This window comes from Rhincodon typus, chromosome 4 (genome assembly GCF_021869965.1).
Source record: "Rhincodon typus isolate 14 chromosome 4, sRhiTyp1.1, whole genome shotgun sequence".
NCBI classification, from domain to species: Eukaryota; Metazoa; Chordata; class Chondrichthyes; order Orectolobiformes; family Rhincodontidae; genus Rhincodon; species Rhincodon typus.
In genome coordinates, this window is record NC_063335.1 from 50772014 (window position 1) to 50793145 (window position 21132).

General features: G+C 39.8%; 1 protein-coding gene across 2 annotated transcripts in view; it reads left to right on the forward strand.

Moving 5' to 3' along the window:
• LOC109920290 (coiled-coil domain-containing protein 102A-like) overlaps positions 1-21132 on the forward strand; it is a 479598-nt gene that overhangs the window by 213165 nt on the left and 245301 nt on the right. For both annotated transcript variants that reach the window (XM_048596422.1, XM_048596423.1), the window contains exon 6: positions 2056-2265. In XM_048596422.1, the coding sequence (XP_048452379.1) occupies positions 2056-2265 (210 nt within the window). The remainder of the gene's footprint in view (positions 1-2055; positions 2266-21132) is intronic.

Genomic DNA, 21132 nt, shown 5'->3' on the forward strand with positions numbered 1-21132 from the left:
GATGAAGGGTCTAGGCCCGAAACGTCAGCCTCTCTGCTCCTATGATGCTGCTTGGCCTGCTGTGTTCATCCAGCCCTGCACCTTGTTGTCTCGGATTCTCCAGCATCTGCAGTTCCTACGATCTCTTGTATTTGTCTTGCATTGTCAAGAATTAATCTCTATGCTTGTAATGGAGCTAGGGAGTCTGGAGAAAGGATTGTAAGCTCCATTAGAGAAATAGCTTAATTGTATGAGTTGCAGAATCAAAGCGCTATGTTGTAGGTAAATAATTGGTTTTTATTTCTGGTTGAATCATCACAAAGAATGTCACTATCACAGAGATAGTGATTTAGGCTGGAACTTTGGTTAGAAGGTTATTTTATTTAATACTATCCATTTGTATTTGCTAATAAAAGCAGGCAGTTCAGTTTGTGAATAAAGAGAAAGGGACCTGCAACTGTGCTTTGGTGAAGACTACATTTCATTAGATTTTGCAAGGCAACATGATATCACAGGTAATTAGATCTGCAATATAAGCAAAAGAAAACTTCATTATTAACTGTGTGAAATACAGATGGAGCTCTGTCTTAGTTTTGATTTTGTGAGGGAAAAGAAGATTTGCAGCTTGTGAAAGCAATCTACAGTCATCTTCTCAGAGCCATGTGGTAATAAGTAGTCGGCATAGTTACCTTGGGAAGCTAGGCCACTGCGGTCTGGTATCTGCCAGAAATCCAAACAAGTTATTGAGGCATCTACATTCATGAGGTATAGAAAGAAAAGGTAGAGGATTTTGTGGCAAAACCCTAATAGACAGATTTGCATAGAATATTATCTCTTAGAAGGAGTTGGAAGGAAAACATAAGGAAAAATGAAGTCAATTCCAGAGTGCTGTGACATACATTTTGGGTTGGTACAACAAAATGTGAATGTTCATGATTTTTTAGGATAAAGAAATTCTTGTGAAGAAGTGAAAAATAAAATTGAGTTCATAGTTCACAGTCTTTATAAGCTATAGCATTAAGTTAACAGTGCTTACTTTGTTTCTTTCTTCCGCATGACTATAGTCTTTTTTAAAAGTGAAATCCTACGATGGTTCTCATGGTTAATTGCATAATAGTCAGATTTCTTCATTAAGCATTGACAGATCGTAATAGGATCGTAACAGTTTCTCGATCCCTAGATCATGCTGAATTGACAGATAACAGCTGGATCTTAAGTGTGGAATTGTAATTAGCTTTATTGCCCCACTTCAGTCTGGAGTCAGTTCCTGATTGATGTTAATTGCCCCATGCTACAAGAGTTGTTGCATTAAGTGTTCTCATGGGATGAGAGAGGGATGAAATGTGAGTCAAAGGCTTTGGAGAGCTTTATATCAATAATACTGGTACAGCTTTAAATAATTGTACATAATATCAAAATTTCTGAAGAAAGATATTATGGCTTTACAAAATCTTTAAATGGTAACATTCTGTGTTCTTTGCATAAGTATATCCAAGTCCATCTGTCTAGCAACATCTATAAATGACACTCCTTGTAAATAATATTCTAATGTTAGATCAGTCAGGAATGGCAACCCCACCAGCACGTCTGAAGGCCATTGAGGAAAGGTTGGACAGGTAGTAGCAGAGAGTGAGAAGGCGTGTACTGGAAAGTAGCCCTTTCTGTTGCTTTGTTCTTCACTACACTTAAAGACACCCTCCTTGGTTACCTGCCAATCTGTGTGTCTAATTGATCTCTGGACCTTTGGCTTGCTTTAACCTGCTGCTACAATGAGGAATGAAGTCAGTATGAAGCTTGGCAGTTGCCTCCATGGTTAAATAACATGTCAACGCTTGTTGTCCAGAGTTAAACTTGAAAAATGAACATTGGGTGAGCTGCCAAAGACTTAGTGACTTTTGTTGAACTCCATGTCAATTACAGTTGTGTTGGAGGTGAAAAAGGCAAAAAATTGGATTAAAAAGACAAATAAGAGTCAACATTTTAGCTGAGGAACTAGAGCTGTTTCTGTCGAAAATTTGATTTTTAGCTTTATTATTCTGCTTAGTGACTAACTGTTAGGTTCTGCTTTCTTTGCAGCTAGAGAGACTTCAGGCCGAGAACACTGCTGAGTGGGGGAAACGAGAACGATTAGAAACAGAGAAACTGAGCCTGGAGAGGGACAACAAAAAGTTAAAAGTCCAGATTGAAGATCTGGAGAAACTGCTGGCAAAGAGAAGTCAGCATAACACAAACATCATTGATTCAGATTTCAAAGCAATGCAGTGTGAACTGTTTGAGAAAAATAAGGTAAGAATGGATTAGTTCTTGTGCCGTGTCAACTTCAGATGATAAGATTAAAATGGCAGAGTTTGTAATATATAGTTGAGCAACTGGAGGGGACAAGCTATATTCAACAAGCATGCCTGGAAATGAAATTAAACGAAAATAAACACACAGAATCGTGGATGCTGGAAATCTGGAACAAAAGCAGAGAGTGCTGGACAAAGTCAACAATCCTGGCAGCATCTGTAAAAAGAGAACAGAGTTAATGTTTTGAGTCCAGTAACCCTTTATTAGAACTGAAGATAGCTGGGGAAGGCTGGAATTTATGCTGATGATGGGAAATTATCCTGGTTTACTAAAATCCTAATTATGAGAGGCAATATAGATGAGCTTAGAGTGTCCATACTGCCCTTGCCCTCTAGAAGCTTATGTTCCTTTCTGGAAATCTAAAATTCTCTGTTGTGGAAGAGCTGCAACACAAGGAGTCAAACAAAGAACAAAAGACCAAATCCAGAAGGAAGCTAATGGCTAAATAAGTAACATCTATATTTACAGCAGTCTGTGCATCTGGTGGAAACATGTTGTACCACCTGCTGAACAACTTCACTGCTGAGGCCATTTCTCAGAGGACCAGTTGTAATGCTTGCTGCAAGTGCATTTTAAGGTGATCATGTGCAGCTTTCACCAGGGAGAGGCTCATTGTTGATTTACGGTTCCCATCACTTTGCTTCCAACATCTAATATAGTCACGGAACTTGTTAAATGACTTGCTTCTTTCAAAAGTCAACGCCCTCTCCTATCCATGTACAATCGGTGCAGTGTTGCCTTGTTTGTCAGCATATTCAGTAATTATTGATTATCTTATGACAATATGTTCAACAAATTCATTAGAAGTTTTTGAGGATCTAACTAATGGCTTAGATAAAAGGGAGCCAGTTGACATAGAATCTGATAAGGTACCACACAAAGGATTAATTCTCAAGATGAGGGTTTCAGAGACATGTAGACGGGTTACGTGAGTGAGGGATGGTTTAGGGAAATGAGAGTGAGTGAGGGAAGATGCTGCAGGCAATAGAAAGAACATGACCCTTGGTGGGAAGTGGGTGCGGTAGTACAGAGAAGGGTGTAGCACTTACCCTGAGAATTGGAGAGGATTGGCTATTCCTGTGGACTGTGGAGACCTACTGACCGGTTGGTGACCTCAGATCAGGGTATTGGCCTCCTTTGCTACTCCTCTGGGAAGAGAAATCCTTGCCTCTGCATCATCCTGTCTACCGGGACCTCCAGCTCCCTATCGGAGAATCCCAACACTATGGTCCTCTTCTCCATCATTTTCAGAATGACTGTCCATTGCCAAGAAGGCGGCATTGGATTGACAGTGTGCATCTGAAACCTTATAAATATGGTGCAGGAAAACAGGGAAACTTGTCTTCTGGCGAGTGGGGAGTCATGCCACGTAAAATGGAACTAGAAATGGGTGAGAGGATCATCGGAAAGGTGGGAGGATAGATAGAGAGTTAACGTGGTAAGTTTGGGAAGACATAGCAAGAGAACTCACTTGGTTTTATGGTGGGAAACCCTCTAACAAACTCTACAAAAGTGACACTTAGCCAAAAGGAGGTAAGGTTCAGCCCATGGATTTTGATACCAAGTATAATTGTTCAATTTCTTCCCCTGACTTTGAATTAGCAGGCCAGAGTGGCTTGAAGTTGTGATAGAATAATTTGAAACAGCGCAAGTTTGCTATCTTTGAAAGTCAGTTCTTTACAGTTTACTACTCTGTGTTTTTGATGACATCTCCACATAAAATCTTGCTGGTTAAATGCTGATTGTTCCATGACCTTTTCCTCAGATGTGTGAAAAATAGTAGATGATCGGTAGTAACTGCATAGAAAATTGCCTACTAATAACCCTGCCTAACATTGCAGCTGATTCTAGAACATTGTGTTATGGGTTACATTAATTACTCGCTGATCAATACAAGTGGAATGAATTATTTGCATGAATGCACCACAAAATATTTTCCCTTTCAGATTTGAGGGAAAACTGCCAGCGTTTGCATTGAAGTATAAACCAACAACTATTAAGACATTCAGTCGGTTACTTCATTTTTTTCATTTTAAATCAATATAATCACCCTGCAGGCAATAAAATGAGTTATTGTTCCATATACTTTAGGGTTCATGTTATTTTCCACACCTCTCCCTTCATGGGACTGAAAGAGTTGGATGAGGGATTGGAGTCATCAATCGTTTAACTACAGTGGAATTATTCCTATTAAAGTTGATTTGGTATTAATTGTTTTCTTATTTTTGCTCTTCCCAAGAGGCACAATCCACCTCTGGTCAAAAATCTTTCCTTGGGTCCTGGCAATGTCATCTGATGGTTGACCGGTAATATGTATTGTACATGCTTACCTGGAAACTAGAGAATACTGATTTCTTCAAAATCTGACAGCTTTAAAATAGCTGACATCTCCTGGCCCACACCCCCCAGCTCCTTATATAAGTATTTGACACTTGACAACAAGCAATTACATAGGTTTTGTAACCTGACGCTACAGTTAGAGTTAAAGTTCTTTCATTTTATTTAACGTGAATGAGAACCTGACTTTGTTCTCCTGACAAAGGTCAGACACACATTAGGTGAGGAAATGAAGGTAGGGAAGTTCTTCATCTCTCAGCTCAAGCTACTTACCCCTTTCTCTATTTTCTTTATTTTCTTCTTCCCACGCCGTCTTCATTCTCACGTACCAACCTTTCCCTCCATTACTGCTTTTTCTCTCTCCTTCATTTCGTTACACTTTCAGAGTCAATCGTTGCAAAGTTCTGGAAGGGTTCATATTGGTTGAGTGCCATAAACATCACCAACTGTGACAATGCCATGAGCACTGGAAGGGAGGGTAACTCAGGATCTTGAGGAAGTTAGACCTAAGACAATGTCCTTTTACAGTCTCTGTCATAATGTATACTACATTCTTGTCACATTAATAGTTGCAATTCAACTCTTCGAGTGGGCACTTAACAATGATCTGTATGCAGTTGTCTATGATTTTGCCCAGAGTTTGGGATTTAATGAACAGCTTCATAAGAATATAAAAACATAAGAAATGGGAGCAGGAGTAGGCCAAGTGGCATGTCGAGCCTCCTTCACCATTCAATAAGATCATGGCTGATCTTTTCATGGCCTCAGCTTCACTTACCCACTCTCTCACCATAACCCTTAATTCCTTTACTGTTCAAAAATCTATCTTCTCCTTAAAAACATTCAACGAGGAAGCCTCAACTGTTTCACTGGGCAAGGAATTCCACGGATTTACAGCTCTTTGGGTGAAGAAGTTCCTCCTCAACTCAGTTTTAAATGTGCTCCCCAAATCTGAGACCAAAGCTGTACACAGTACTCCAGGTTTGGCCTCACCAGCACCCTATACAACTACAGCATAACCTCCCTATTTTTAAACTTCATCCCTTACTGAATCAGGTCCTCAGATCTCCAATCAGATAAATCTTCTGGTGCCAAGGCAAATCCTTGGTGCCATTTATGGAAATTATTTACTGTCCATGGTTCTACTGGTATCTTCTTCCTTAGGAGCAGGTTTTTCCAGCACTTGCCAGGAAGTGGTAGCCTCCAGGAAATATCCATAAATGCTCACCATGATGCATGCAGCCCTTGTAGTGGCCAAAATCCCAAAATCTCAACATGAATCTTCAGAGAGAGACTATGATTCTCTTTTTCTATGGTGCACTTTTAAGGTCCTCATCACTTAATTTGGAGTAGAAATTTCCTGTTCAAAATCCTAGCTCAAATATTTTCTCCTCTTTCAGCTGGTTGTAAGAAGCCTTGCGAAATAAGCAACACTCCTGGTGATCATCGACTCAAAATTGAAGCAAGTAAATCCCAAAGAAATCTTGCTTTTACATGAACAAACAAAAGATTCCTACAATGGATAAACAAGTGCACAATTCAAATCTACACATAATTCAGTGTCCTTTGAAAAACTCACAAAAATATAGCACTCTAAGTCTGGTTCCCTATTGGACATCTATGTTTGGGCTATGATTTGTCAGTGATTACAAACGTTCAGCTCTTTGGTGATTATTGAATCAAAGTTGAAGCAGGTAAATCCCAAAGAAAGCTTGCTCTTACCTGGGCAAACATTTGGTTCCTACACTGGCTGTATTTGCCCAGTGAGGGATTAATATTGCTCTGTTTATCAGGCTGCAGAGGAAAATTCATTTCACACTTCTTAATACAATAGAAATATCAAAGAATTTGAGAAAGGTTTACTATTCGTGCCAGTTTATCCTCTGCAAACATAAACAAGATATAAAACTCACCATTTTCAAGATATGTCAACAGCAGCACCATGAGAATTGAATTTTTTTTTTGATTCTGGTGTAGCTTATGAATATCTGTTCCCCTTCATCTGCTGCTCTTGTCCGTTTAGGTGGTACAGGTCGCAAGTCAATGGAGCCTTGGTAAATAGTATACAACACTTTAATATTGATCTAAAGAGTAATTCAAACAGAAATACTTATTTGTTGAGTGACCTGGTGTATGTATATATTTCCATTGCACGTTAGTCTTGTAGACAGTAAAGCAAATAAATAAACAAACATGCATCTTGTTACTGATCAAATTTAATTAGCTATAACTATGACCTTTTCTACTTTAAATGATGGATGCATCTGCTGTCAGTTCTTCCTTAGCTCAAATCAGTTGATAGGATTGACAACTCAATGATATTTTTCTGGAAATGCTTTTGAAAATATCATCTTCTTTACATCAAAGCATTATTACTGCAAGGATAATTGCTTATAACATAAAACACTTAGCTCTTGTGTCTGCATTTTGAAAAGAGAGAGAAGGAAGATTTCCCATCTGTCACCATAGTAGATGATCTGACTTTATACTGCACCTGTGACTTCCCTGAGGTGCACTGCTCAGATTAGCAAGATGGAATTCACTGTGGCATCGTGTTTGGTGCCGTGAGGAATTATGGTAAAGAGGTGACATAAATTTTAACCTCTTCATCACCAGCCCCCGAGGTATTTCAAACCAGAGAATGACAGGATGCACAAATGTCCCCTGACATCTAGTCTGGCTAAGGTGCACACAATGGGAACTATGACTTAGATGTCTTCACAGTCCTTTGGAAGGAACTGGGCATGGGCTGAACACCTTTTCAATGCAGTATTTCTCACCAATAAAACCAATGAAAAAATTGGACCTGGCATTCCTTTTTGGAAAAAAAATAGAGAATTTAATCCAGTACGCATGCGATCACACACATTGTTGTTAAAAATGCATTTTTGGCTCCTATGTCAACAGGGGAAAGCATTTTGAGCACCGGTGTATCTTGTGGGTAGGCAACCTGGAAACCACATTTTTCTTTATTTATTCGTGGAATGTTGGCATGGCTGGCCAGCATTTCTTGCCCATCCCTAATTGCCCTCGAGAAGGTGGTGGTGAGCTGCCTTCTTGAACTGTGCAGACCACCTGCTGTAGGTTGACCAACAATGCTATTAGGGAGGGAATCCTAGGAGTTTGACCCAGCAACGTGTTTTTCCAAGGAAGTTGGTCACCAGTACAAGGGGTAATTTGATTGAAGCTTTTAAGTGCCTGGATAGTCTTGATAAGGTGGACGTGGTAAGCATGTTTCCACTTGTGGGTGAGTCCAGGACAAGAGGGGACTATTTTAAAATTAGGGATTGCCCTTTCAGGACAGAGATGAGGCATTTTTTTTTTAATCCAGGGTTTATGTGACTTAGGAACTCTCTGCATCAGAAGGTGGTGTAGGCGAGGTCATTGAGGATTTTTAATATGGAGATGAATTGATTCTTTTTGGTGAAGGGAACCAAAAGTTATCAGGGATAGATGGAAACATGGAATTCGGAAAACAAACAAATCAGTCACTTTCAGATTTAACAGCAGAGCAGTGTCTTGAAGGGTCAAATGGCCTATTTCTGCTCATGATTAGCATGTTTGTAACACTCAATACCCCAGCTGACATGCTGTCCTACCTCCATTAAAACCAGAAGGGAGCAGGGTTGAGGTTGTTCAGTTTTAGTTTGATTTTTAAAGAAAAACCCAACCTAGCCAATTTTAGGACGTAAAATTGTTGCAGATGATTGTGATGTTGTGATGTGGACAGTGACTCTTGTTCCATTGGCACAGAAATGGATATATTAAGCAAACATTAATCGAATATGTACCTGTTTTAAAAAGTCAGCTGTTGGGCTTTGCAGAATTCAGTTGCTTAACAGCTTTGCAAACTTGTGGTTTATTTCTGAGAATGAAGTGATAAAATTGTAGAGAGGGATCAGCATGAAGTTGCACCCCATGGAAACATTATATTTCATTATAGTCTGTCAGGAACTTTTCAATGTCACACTGGATGACTTTTGTTGTGGTGTCAGCTAAACAGTGGGAGAACTCCTCCGACTATTGAATAACTGTGGAGGGCAATAAGAGGACTATAAACTCCATTGTTAGCATTAGCTGTAGGGGATACACAATATTCTGTACAACATACAAACATTCCTTTCTATATTAAATGAAATATCTGGCCATAGCTAATGCCAAGTTATGCCAAAGTAAAACTTAAAACCTGGAATGCTTTTATGAAATTCTAAAATCGGAGAGAAATCCGATGTTGTATGATGCAATAAATAGTAAAACCTCTGAGTACCCCATTAACTGAACCGGCTCAAATAACCTTCAGTTCTGTGCCCAAAAACTGGCTCTTGGTGATTATTGACTGAATCTTACTAAAGGGCCATAGATTTTACCACAATTTGGGTGATGAGATAGATCTTGTGCCTTCATAAGCTGAACTGGGGATTGAACTCTGTGCTGTTGGTGATCATGTGAACTGTATGTGAGCCATCTAACTAACCAGTCTCCCAATTTTGCAAATTTAAATTTGTTTCAAAAGAATTTGCAATAACATTACACCTGAATATTATTAGGGTGTTCCAAAGTATTTTATAGCCAATAAATTACTTCAAAAGTGTTGTTATGCCAACCTTATGCAGCTCCATTGTATTCCTACACCACAATAGTAAATGAAAAAAAAATGGCCAATAAAATAATTTTTAGTGTTTTTTGGAAGGTACGTTGGTAAACAGAACTCCTTTTTCAAATGCTGCTGTGGGATTTTCACATCTTCTTGAATATTGGGGTTGTTAGTTTATCACCTCACCTGAAGAGCAAAAATGTGCCAGTAAGTCCTAGACTATATATTGTGTGTCCAAGGTTTTAAATGAGGCTTGAATGTGAGGCCACCAATTCTGTTGTTTTCCTGAGAATGTTTTTCTTTGCTTTCTGGATGACTAGAATGGGACACTTTATAATTTGAAAGTATTCTACCTGTGAGAAGAGGGACAACCAGCAAAGCTTGTCGTATGCAACCATAATGTGAAGTCAAGGACGGTAGGAATATTTGTGTTCCAAACATTCTTAACCATTTGAAGGAGGAAGTGAATTGGTCAGCGGTTAAAGCTGAGGAAACAAATTTCCTCTATGAAGTTAGCATTGCATGATCTATCTAATCATTTATTTAAAATCTAAAGGACATTTAAATTTAATTTTCATCATTCAGCCCCTAACCTATTCAAGTTTTAGTTTGTACATCAAGATAAAAGATGTAGTTAGAAGGATCAGCTGGATTGGGACTGTACTAATTCACTTTAGTGCTTGTACTGCTGGTCGCACAGCCTTGACATGAATACACTTTACCTGGATTAAAAGCTACCTCAGCTTGTATCACATTACCCTGCCGACATATCGATAATGTTACAAACTGAATGATATTTGCTGGACAGGCTTGAGTATATAGCTCCAAAAAGAGCATTTCTCTCTGCCTTGTATCTAGGAGTTTGAATTTCCCAATTACTGAATTTCTGGGTCAAGGAATTGTCAAGGCAGTTAAAATACATTCTTGCAGGAAGGAGCCTGTCAGTTGGATTCTTATTCTAGCTGCTTTCAAATCATTAGATGTTTTAGTCACCAAATCTATCGTGACAAGTTGTCAACCTGCAAGTTGATCTTAATCAATAATTGTGTGTTTTAAATATTTTATTAGCCTTCTCTGCATTGCTACTTGCACTTAAAGCTAACAGGAGATCAGTAATTCACTTGCACATGTTAATGATGTGGAAAGTTTTTTCTCTATAAAAATTACCATATTTCAGATACTGAAATCTCTGTGTCAGTCCTGTCATAACCCAAAATTTCACTAGAAGAAAATACTATCAGCAAAATCTTGCTTTTTTGTTTAAAATGTAACGGTTTTATTTTGTCAAATAATTATTTTCTAGAATAGTAAGCACAAATATTCTTTTTAATAAAGCCACTGTCTGTGACTGATCCCAAATGGACGTTTTGCATTGGTGGAGCATGTCACTGCAAATACATTGTAATTGTGATTCCTCAAAGTTGTGCATTATTCCAGCCTGGGAATTTGTACCAGAGTTGTAGTTGTAAATAGTTCCTGATTAAACTGGGTCCTGTTATGATTGATATATTCAAATTACATTGACTCATCATGATTACAAAGAAAACAACGACTGTGGTTAAAGGGGATGAGGTTGCAGTCTCAGGTTAGGATCTTTATCTCAAGTTAAATTAACCAAATATCATTAAAATTGGCACCAAAACTTCTTACACTAGGACTGCCACTGGCAGTGGCAACTCAACAATTCTGATATGTCACAATGTAATGCAACACTATAATAATCCATCCCCTAAAGATACAATCCACATGACACTTGAAATCAGGTGCAAATGCAAGAAAATAAAATACATCACTGGTACATTTAACTAAATTTTAATTATAAATCATCACTAGTTTAGTGCTAGCCTTAACACATGCATATCTTTAATTCATGGCAATTGAATCTTTATTCAGAGTTGAATTTATTCCATTTTAGTTATAGAGTTGTAGAGTCATATAGTCATACAGCTTGGAAACAGATCCTTCAGTCCAACTGGTCCATATCGAACATAATTCCAAACTAAACTAGTCCCGTCTGCCTGCTCCTGGCCCATATCTCTCCAAACCTTTCCCATTCATTTATCTGTTCAAATGCCTTTTAAATGTTGTAATTGTACCCGCATTCACCACTTCATCAGAAGTTCATTCCACATGCGAATGACCCTCTGTGTAAAACATTTGTTTGTTACGTCTTTTTTAAATCGCTCTCCTCTCACCTTAGAAATGTGCACCCTAGTCTTCACATTCCCCATCCTAGGGAAAAGACAACTACCATCAACCCTTTCTATACCTCATTATTTTATAAACTTCTATTAGGTTGCCTCTCAACCTCCTACACTCCAGTGAAACAAGTCCCAGCCTATCTAGCCTTTCCTTATAACTCAAACCTTTATATACGGCAACATCCTGGTAAATCTCTTCTGAACCCTCTCCAGCTTGGTAATATCCTTCCTATAACTGGGCAACCAGAACTGGACACAGTATTCCAGAGGACACCTCACCAATGTCTTGTACATGACTTCCCAACTCCTATACTCAAAGGACTGAGTAATGAAGGCAAGCATGTCAAACGCCTTTTTATCCATCCTGTTATATGTGATGCAAACTTTAAAGAATTATGTACCTGCACCCTTAGGTCCCTCTGTTCTACAATACTACCCAAGGCCCTACAATTAATTGTATAAGCCCTATCCTTGTTTGTTGTACCAAAATGCAATACTTCACATTTATCCAGATTGAACTCCATCTACCATTTTTCAGCCCATTGACCCATTTGATCAAGATCCCTTTGTAATCTTACAAAACCTTCTTCACTGTTTACAGTTTACCTTCTTCATCAATTTTGATGTCATCCCCAAACTTACTAACTATGCCTTCTATATTCTCATCCAAATCATTTATATTAATAGCAAACAAAAGTTGCTTAGCTTTGCAGAGATAGTAGGAACTGCCGATGCTGGAGAATCTGAGATAACATGGTGTAGAGCTGGATGAACACAGCAGGCCAAGCAGCATCAGAGGAGCAGGAAAGCTAACATTTTGGATCGGGACTCTTCTTCAGAAATGGGGGAGGGGAAGGAGATTCTGAAATAAATAGAGAGAGAGGGGGAGGCGGATGGAAGATGGATAAAGGAGCAGGTAGGTGGAGAGGAGATGGACAGGTCAAGGAGGCGGGGATGAGGCTGGTAAGTAGGAGGTGGAGGTGGGGGTGGGGGTTGAGGTGGGAGGAGCGGATAGGTGGCAGAAAGGATGAACAGGTTAGGGAGGCGGGGACGAGCTGGGCTGGTTTTGGGATGTGGTTGGTGGCGGGGAGAATTTGAAGCTTGTGAAGTCCACATTGATACCATTGGGCTGCAGGGTTCCCAAGTGAAATATGAGGTGCTGTTCCTGTAACCTTCGGGTGGCATTGTTGTGGCACTGGAGGAGGCCCAGGATGGATATGTCGTTTAAGGAGTGGGAGGGGTGAGTTGAAGTGGTTTGCGACTGGGAGGTGCAGTCCTTTGTCGCGAACCGAGCGTATGTGTTCTGCAAAGCGGTCTCCAAGCCTCTGCTTGGTTTCCCCAACGTAGAGGAGGCCACATCGGGAACAGCGGATACAATATACCACATTAGCAGATGTGCAGGTGAACATCTGTTTAATGTGGAAGGTCTTCTTGGGGCCTGGGGTGGGGGTGAAGGGGAGGTGTAGAAGGCTCAATTGAAGAAAAAGGGCAGGAAAGAGGAGAGGCAGTTATGAATAGGATGGCTTATTTAACGTTGAATGTTCAGAAGGACTTACTCTAAGGTGGTCATGATGGAATCTTCCTGCTCTGTAATGATGTACAAAATTCAGTGAAGGTAGAAACACCATAGTCTCATGAGACCACAAGGGCTGTTCTCTCTCATTAGAGAGAGATGGCTGCTGATGGTTTAACCTGAAGGGGAGGCTGAGAAACTCAGGAACTCAGAAACTTATATGAAAGTCAGGTGGTTCAGGAATCAAACCTGTGCTGTTGGTGTTACACTGCATTGTAAACCAGCTGTCCAGTCAAATGATCTAATCAACCTCCAACAAAGCTCAGTAAACAGTCCTGTTTACCAAAACCTATTCTTTATTGATTTCTGAACATTCTGATCATATCCTTTACCCATCACCGGTGCCTGTTTACATCCCCTCGATCCTAATTACTTCTTGCATTCCAGCTTCTTATTGATCTGAATATCCCAACCAGAAAACAGCTATGTCACTACATTCTAATGATTGGCATCCACATTTAATGATAGTGATGATGATGTTAATGATGAAAAAGAGGCCAAAATTTGGATAATCATCCACTCTTTGATTTCTGAACTCCCAGCCATAATGCTTGTTCTGAGAATGGGCTGTAAAGAACTTCCACTCTATGACACCCAAATTTAATTTAAAGCACCATTTGCTTGGGCAGGTGCAGATTGAACAAATGTTAAAAGATTACATTTCTTTATTAATCTGCAAGCTTTTGAAGAAAAAATCAAATTACCAGACTGGCACATTGTAAGGCTTCAAACCTTTTATAGCTTACATGTTTTTGTTCATATATCACTTTTTTGGTGTTCATTATCTTTTTTGTGACAGAACTACTTGATTCAAAATTGTGTTTTTGTAACGTAGTATTATACTGATGTGTGAAACATTGATTTATCAACAAAGCAGTTTGAACGTCTGATGTAAAGTATTATGTACAATACGAAGATCAACTTGTATGTTTATGGTCGTTTAATATACAGAAAGTCTCCAGACAATTTGCAAAGTATTGGTGTTAGGAATGTAAAATCTGACTTTAATAACAGCGGTTGATACAAAACTTTAAAAGGTTTTTAAAGTGAGATAGGGATGTAGAGAGGTGGAAGGTTTAGGAACATTGCTCCAGGGAGTATTGCCCAACCAGCTGTAACCTCTGTAAAGAGCAGAGAATGCAAGGAATGCCAAATTGCAATGGTGGAATAGTACAGAAGCTTCACTGGCAGAAGTAGTTTATCACAAGGCCATAGAGAGATTTGAAGATGTAGATCAGGATTTGAAATGTAATATAATAAAAACAGGAAACCATAGAAATTCTGTGAATATAGGAATGATGGAGGAAATTATTTGAGTAGTAATGTTTTGGACCAGCTTGATTTTATAGCTCTGTGCAAAGGAAGATAATTCACGAGAGCACCGGAATAATTAATTTTGTAGCAGCAGATGCACTAAGGTACTTTTATGGGTTGATCAGTGTTAGGCAGGTGAGAGTGATACAGAGGTTGCAGAGTTAGCAGCACAATTCCATTTTGATTGCAGCTTCACAAACCTATTGGGCATGAATGAATGGCCAGAGAGGAGGGATTGAATCATTGGCAAGGGAGGATGATGGCTTCAATCTTGCTGAATTTTCAAAGGCTTTTGATTATGTCCAGTTAAAGAGTTATTTTGCTTAGAAGGATCTCATGATGTAGCGATACTAGCATGGAGAGTGGATTGGTTAGCTAACAGGAGACAGGGTAGTATTAAATGGGTCATTTTTGTGTTAGTAAGTCACAACTAGCAGAGTGCCATGGAGAACTTGGCTCGGTCCTCAAATATTTACATTTATATCAATGACTTGGATAAAGAACAGAATACATGGTTGCCAAATTTGCTAATTACACAAAATAGGTAGGAGATTAAGTTGTGACAAGTACATTAGGAGTCTACAAGGGGGTGTAGATAAATATAGAGATAGTAAAAACTGTCGATGCTGCAGTCTGAGATAACACAGTGTGGAGCTGGAGGAACCAGCCAGGCAGCATCAGAGGAGCAGGAAAGCTGATGTTTCGAGGTGGGACCCTTCTATTGGTTAAGTGAGTGGGCAAAAGTCTGATGGATGGAGTATAATGTGATAAAATATGAACATGTCAACTTTGTCTGGAAGAATGGAAAAGTAGCATACTATTTGGGTAGATAGATGTTTCATAATTCTGCAGTGATCTGGGTGTCCTGGTACATGAATTACAACATGTTAGCATGCAAGTGTAGCAAGTGAGGAGGAAGTCAAATGGAATGTTGTCTTTTACTGCAAGGGAAATGAAGTACAGTAATAGGGAAGTAATGCTTCATGCAATGTGTTGGTGAGACAGCATCTAAAGTACTTTTTTATTTATTCATGGGATTTAGGCATCACTTTTTAGGGCAGCATTTGTTGCACATCCTTTATGGCCCTTGAACTAAGTGGCTTGTGAGGCCATTTCAGAAGGCAATTAAGAAGCAATAACATTATTGAGAGTCTGGAGTCACATGTAAACCAGACCAAGTGAAGAAGGCAAAATTCCTTTCCTATAGACATTAGTGAGCCAGAGGGGTTTTTACAATTGAAATTAGCTACGTGATCCCTATTAAACGTGCTGTCTTATTTTAATTCCAGATTTTTATTGAATTTAAATTATATCATCTGACCTGGTGGGACTTGAACCCTTGTCCCAGTAACTTGTCAAGCCATGCTGGATTACTAGCCCAGTGATATTATCATTACAACACCACTTTCCCCTGCCCTCTAGTTTTAGTTTCCTTATTTAAGAAAGATAGGATCATAAACATAGGATTAGAAGTAGATCATTTTGTATATCGAGTCTGCTCTGCCATTCGTTGAAATTGTGGCGTATCTGAAAAACCTGCCCTGCCTTATCCTCACAACCCTTGCTTACCTTATTGATTAAAAATTTGTTTATCTCAGTCTTGAATATAATTAATGACCCAACCTCAATAGCCCTCTGTGGTAAAGAATTTCACTGATTCACAGTCCTTGAGAAAATAATTTTCCCCTCATCTCTGTCTTAAACATGTGACCCCTTATTCTGAGATTATATCCACTGGTCCTAGTCTCTCCCATAAGGGAAGCAACCTTTCCACATCTACCCTGTCAGTTCCCTTAAGAATCTTATTTGAATCTGTATTAGAAGCAGTCCAGAGAACATTTACTGACTAATCCTTGTGATGAAGCATTTATCTTATGAGGAACATTTGGACAGATAGGGCCTGTATCCGTTGGATTTCAGAAGAACGCGAGGATAATCACTAAAACATGAAAGACCCTGATAGCACTGACGCGCTGAAATGATGTTCCCTTAGTAGGAGAGACTAGATGTAGGAAACATGAGTTAAAACTAAGGGGTCTGCTTTATATTAAAATAGGGATGAAGTGATATTTTTTGTTCTCTTGCATTGTCATTAATTCCCTTTCCTAGAAAGCAATGGTGGTAGGGTTATTGAACATTTTTAAGGCTAAGCCAGATCAATTCTTCATTTAAAAAGGTTATAGGAAGTAGACAGAAAAGTTGTACTGAGGCCACAATCAGATCAGTAACTGTCTTATAAAATAGTGGGACAGGCTGAAGAGAGTATTCTTCATTCATGGTTCCAATTCATTTGTTTGTATGAGTGGGGCCAGGAAGGCATTTAAAAACCAGGAGAAGAATTTTAAAATCAAAATGTTTCAGGGCTGGGGGCCAGTATTATAGAGTCTTAAGAGTCATACAGTGCAGGAACAGTCCCTTCGATCCAACCAATCCATGCAGAACATCATCCCAAACTAAACTAGTCCCACTTGCCTGCGCTTGGCCCATATCCCTCTGAATATTTTTTATTGATGTACTTGTCCAAATGCCTTTTAAATGTTGTAACTGTACCTGCATGCACCACGTCTTCTGGAAGTTCATTCCACATACAACCCACTCTCTGTGTAAAAAAAAGTTGTCCTTCATGTCTGTTTTTAAATCTTTCTCCTCTTGCTTTAAAAATATGCCCCCTAGTCTTAAAATTCCCACCCTAGGAAGGAGACACTGGTCATTCACCTTATCTATACCTCTCATCATTTTATGAACCTCTATAAAGTCATCCCTCAACCTCCTAATGTTTCAGTGAAAAATGTTCTAGCCTATCCAACCTCTCCTTATAACTCAAACCCTCCTGGTAAATCTTTTCTGAACCCTCTACAGCTTAATAATATCCTTCCTACAACAGGTCGTGAGCACAGGGGTTTTAGTAATAGAGCTTGATGCATGTTGCCATACAAGCAGCAGAGTTTTTGATGAGCTCATGTTACAGGACTAGCACAGCGGGACTCCAGCTGTGAGAGCGTTGGAACAGTTGAGTGCAGTGATATTAATGACATGGATAAGGGAGGTTTCAGATTTCAGTTTGAGGCAGGATCAGAGACAGGCAGTGTTGCAGTGATGCAAGTAGGTGGTCTTGCTGTTAAAGTTTAGAAGTTTGAAAGCTGAAGTCTGAGTCAAATAGGATGTGAAGAGTTCAAAGTGAGAGAAATAGAGTTTGTGGCTCGGGAATGGACTTTAGGGCAGGAATCAAAAACAATGGCTACAATCAGCCCAATATTAAATTAGAGGAAAACTCTGATCATCAAAACGTTGCGCTCCAGCACAACAGTGTGACAAATACATGTTGAAATGTTGGCAGAGGTGATGGTGATGTAGATGATGGGCATCATCAGTGTAGAAGAAACCCACATGATTCATCTGATGAGGGTTGAATGAGAAATGGGAGGGCTCTGAGGATACAAGGTGTAGAGCTGGATGAACACAGCAGGCCAAGCAGCATCAGAGGAGCAGGAAGGCTGACGTTTCAGGCCTAGACCCTTCTTCAGAAATGGGGGAGGGGAAGGGGATTCTGAAATAAATAGGGAGAGAGGGGGAGGCAGATAGAAGATGGATAGAGGAGAAGATAGGTGGAGAGGAGACATTCAGGTCAAAGAGGCGGGGATGGAGCCAGTAAAGGTGAGTGTAGGTGGGGAGTTAGGGAGGAGATAGGTTGGTCCAGGGAGGACGGACAGGTCGAGGGGGCGGGATGAGGTTAGTAGGTAGGAGATGGGGGTGGGGCTTGAGGTGGGAGGAGGGGATATATGGGAGGAAGGATAGGTTAGGGAGGCAGGGACGAGCTGGGCTGGTTTTGGGATGCGGTAGGGGGAGGGGAGATTTTGAAGCTTGTGAAGTACCTCTTCGTCTCCAACTGCCGTTAATACAGGTCACGTTTGGACATTGAGCAGTTTTTCCGCCACCTCCGCCTCCGCGCTTACTACTTCAACCGTGGGCCTAACCCTCCCTCTACTGACCCCTTCTCCCGCCTCCAACACACCCCCTCTTCCTGGACACCACCCGAAGGCCTCCTACCCTCCCTCGACCTCTTCATCTCCAACTGCCGTTACCTCCCTCCGGGCTCTGAGGATAGATCCTTGGTGAGCTCCCAACAGAATATTACAGGAGCAAGATAAGAAGCCATTATAGGTGATTCTCCCTATGATTTGACAGATAGAGATGGAACTAAATGAGGACAGTCTCAGCTAGGTGTATAACAGAGAAGTGGCATTAAAGCAGGATGTCTTAGGCAACCACAGCAAAGGCCAGATTGAAACGATGAGAAACGATTGTGCACTAAAGATGCCACTTGTTTGTTTAATAGGGTGCTCCACTACTCATTCAACAGTGAAAGCCTGACTTGAGATTTTCAGGTATTGTTGCTGCAACAGAAAATAGACATGGGTTCCTGAGACAACAAAACCTTCAAGCATTTTGGAGAAGAAAGATGGGATGAGATAAGATGAAAGTCTGAAATGACAGAGAAGTGAAGGGTGGATTTTTTTTCTTTGAGGAAGTGAGGGTCAGGCAGAGGCATAACAGCAGATTTGATAGGAAGGGGGTCAATATATGAGAAGAGGGATTAGTTAACATGGGGGCCAGGAAGGGAAATTGGGCAGCCAGCATGTGTGGCCATTCTTTATTCGCTTGGTTTTTAATGCCCATGTCCTTGAGTTTGAATTTGAGACAGAATGGTTGAGGAGATGACAATGTTAAGAACTGCATTCAGTCATGTACTTTCTAATATAGTATATTACATATAAAGACTAAATATTTAAGCAAAAAGATATGATATGCAGAGATATACCAGAATTTAATCTTAGTGTTAGAATATTGGAAAAAACTGTTTTATGAACTCTACCACCTAATGCTAGTTGCTCTACTTTTCATACTTCTCTGCAGTTTCCAGCATTCTCAGTGCTAGGTTTCAAGCTTCAGCCAATCTCCCATGCATTTCCTCAACTCCCCCGGCACTACTGTTTGTACCTGGTGAGGACCAGCTCAGTGCAATTATTGTAAGATACCGGAGCACTGAGACAGGCCTTTCACTCAACCCATCCATGCATCTGTAGCTTCAGTATTGCTTCTGTGTTCCCAGCCTTCCCATTTGAGGACCAAAATGTCAAGTTCCGAGACTTTCCTCCCAGTCAGATTTCTCCCAACACCATGCTTTCAACCAGTGAATGAAAGTATAGGCCTCTGTTTAATGGACTTAAGGAGCAGGGCTTTATCAAGGATAACATTCGGGGGTCAGGGAGAGTAAGGGCTTTCAAAGGGAACAAGAACATCAAATGTGGGGGCAAAGATGTGATTGAGCAGGAACTGCACAAACATCATGGTGAATGGAGGCCCACAGGTTATTTGAAAATGCCTTTGAGAATAACTTGGGGAAGAGTTGTTTTACAGGGGGAATGCAGAAGGAGGTAAGGTTGGGAGGGGAAAGAGAATTGAGAATGGCAAGGATCATGATAAAATTATTAGAGATGGCTTTATCCACGATTAGCATAATCGGTCATGTTAAATGCTGAGGTCAAAAGTGTAGCTATAAATATAGGAAAGTAAATTTATTTAGAGGACAATTATGGAAGATAGGAGGGCAGTGAGGTCAGGGAACTTCAAAAGCAGAAGACTGTGTAGAGCTGTACACAACATTGTATATGATCTATCTTAAGTGATATAATACATATTACCATCTTTTATTATGAGATTCTTAATTCTGGCTAATAGTGTAACTATAATTATCTACATTTTATGTAGTTGTAGATTTCCAGACACTGGTTTGGTTGGATATTTGGATTGAAATGCTAATGTAGTCATGTTCAGTGAAGCAGAAAAGTACATTGTCACATTAGTGTATCTGTTGTAAGCATTGTGGAAACAGTCTCATACAACAGCTTGAATTCAAATTAGCCATGCCTATTTCCATGGATGATGGCCAGAATTATTTGTTCAAATGTTCATTATTTTATAATGTATCAGTCATATTTATTTCAAAGTTTTTCTTTGTGTTTTAAAACCTGTGAAGGCTATTCATTTTATTTTGTTGCCATGTTCATGTCCATTGACATTGCAGGGTCATCAGCTGATGGAAAAATACTCTCTACACGTACAGATTTCACAAAGGATTATAATTTTATTGTCTTACAGAAAGGTATATACACTAATTATTACCCTACTGGCAGTCATAAATAATCTCTTACCAATTTTGTACTCAACTAAGTGCTCCCTCAGTGCCTTCTGTAGCTTCATCAGGGGTCATTACTTACTGAGGATTAATAGCTAGGGCACAGGGGAGCCTGACTGGAGCAATTCAGCTTGTCTCAGATAGCTGGCATTCTAGAGGAGAAACTGGGGAGGACATTAGATGATGGAACTGTAAGTGAGAGGTGCACTTATAGAGAACCGTATTATGTACAAAAATGTAAAATAAGAGTTTGCAGGTATAAAAACAGAGATGATCAGACAGCAGTCCCTCATGGGTAAGGGGAAACCACTGCAGGCCACTTACTACCAAAAGGAACAAGAATGGTTAACGCTCCAATGTACAGACCAGAAGCCCAAGCCACAAACCCTCACAGCTACACAAGCCATATTAATGTTTGTAATGCATAACCATCCCTGTTACCAAGTTTAGTACTCTTACTAAATTGAAATGAAAAAGACCAGACATTAGACTGGAGATCAGACATTGGATGAAGCTTCTTTCCATTTGGTTTCTCAGACTATCCTATGTAAAGAAGGTGGTCAACCCAAACTTATCACTTATGTGGGGA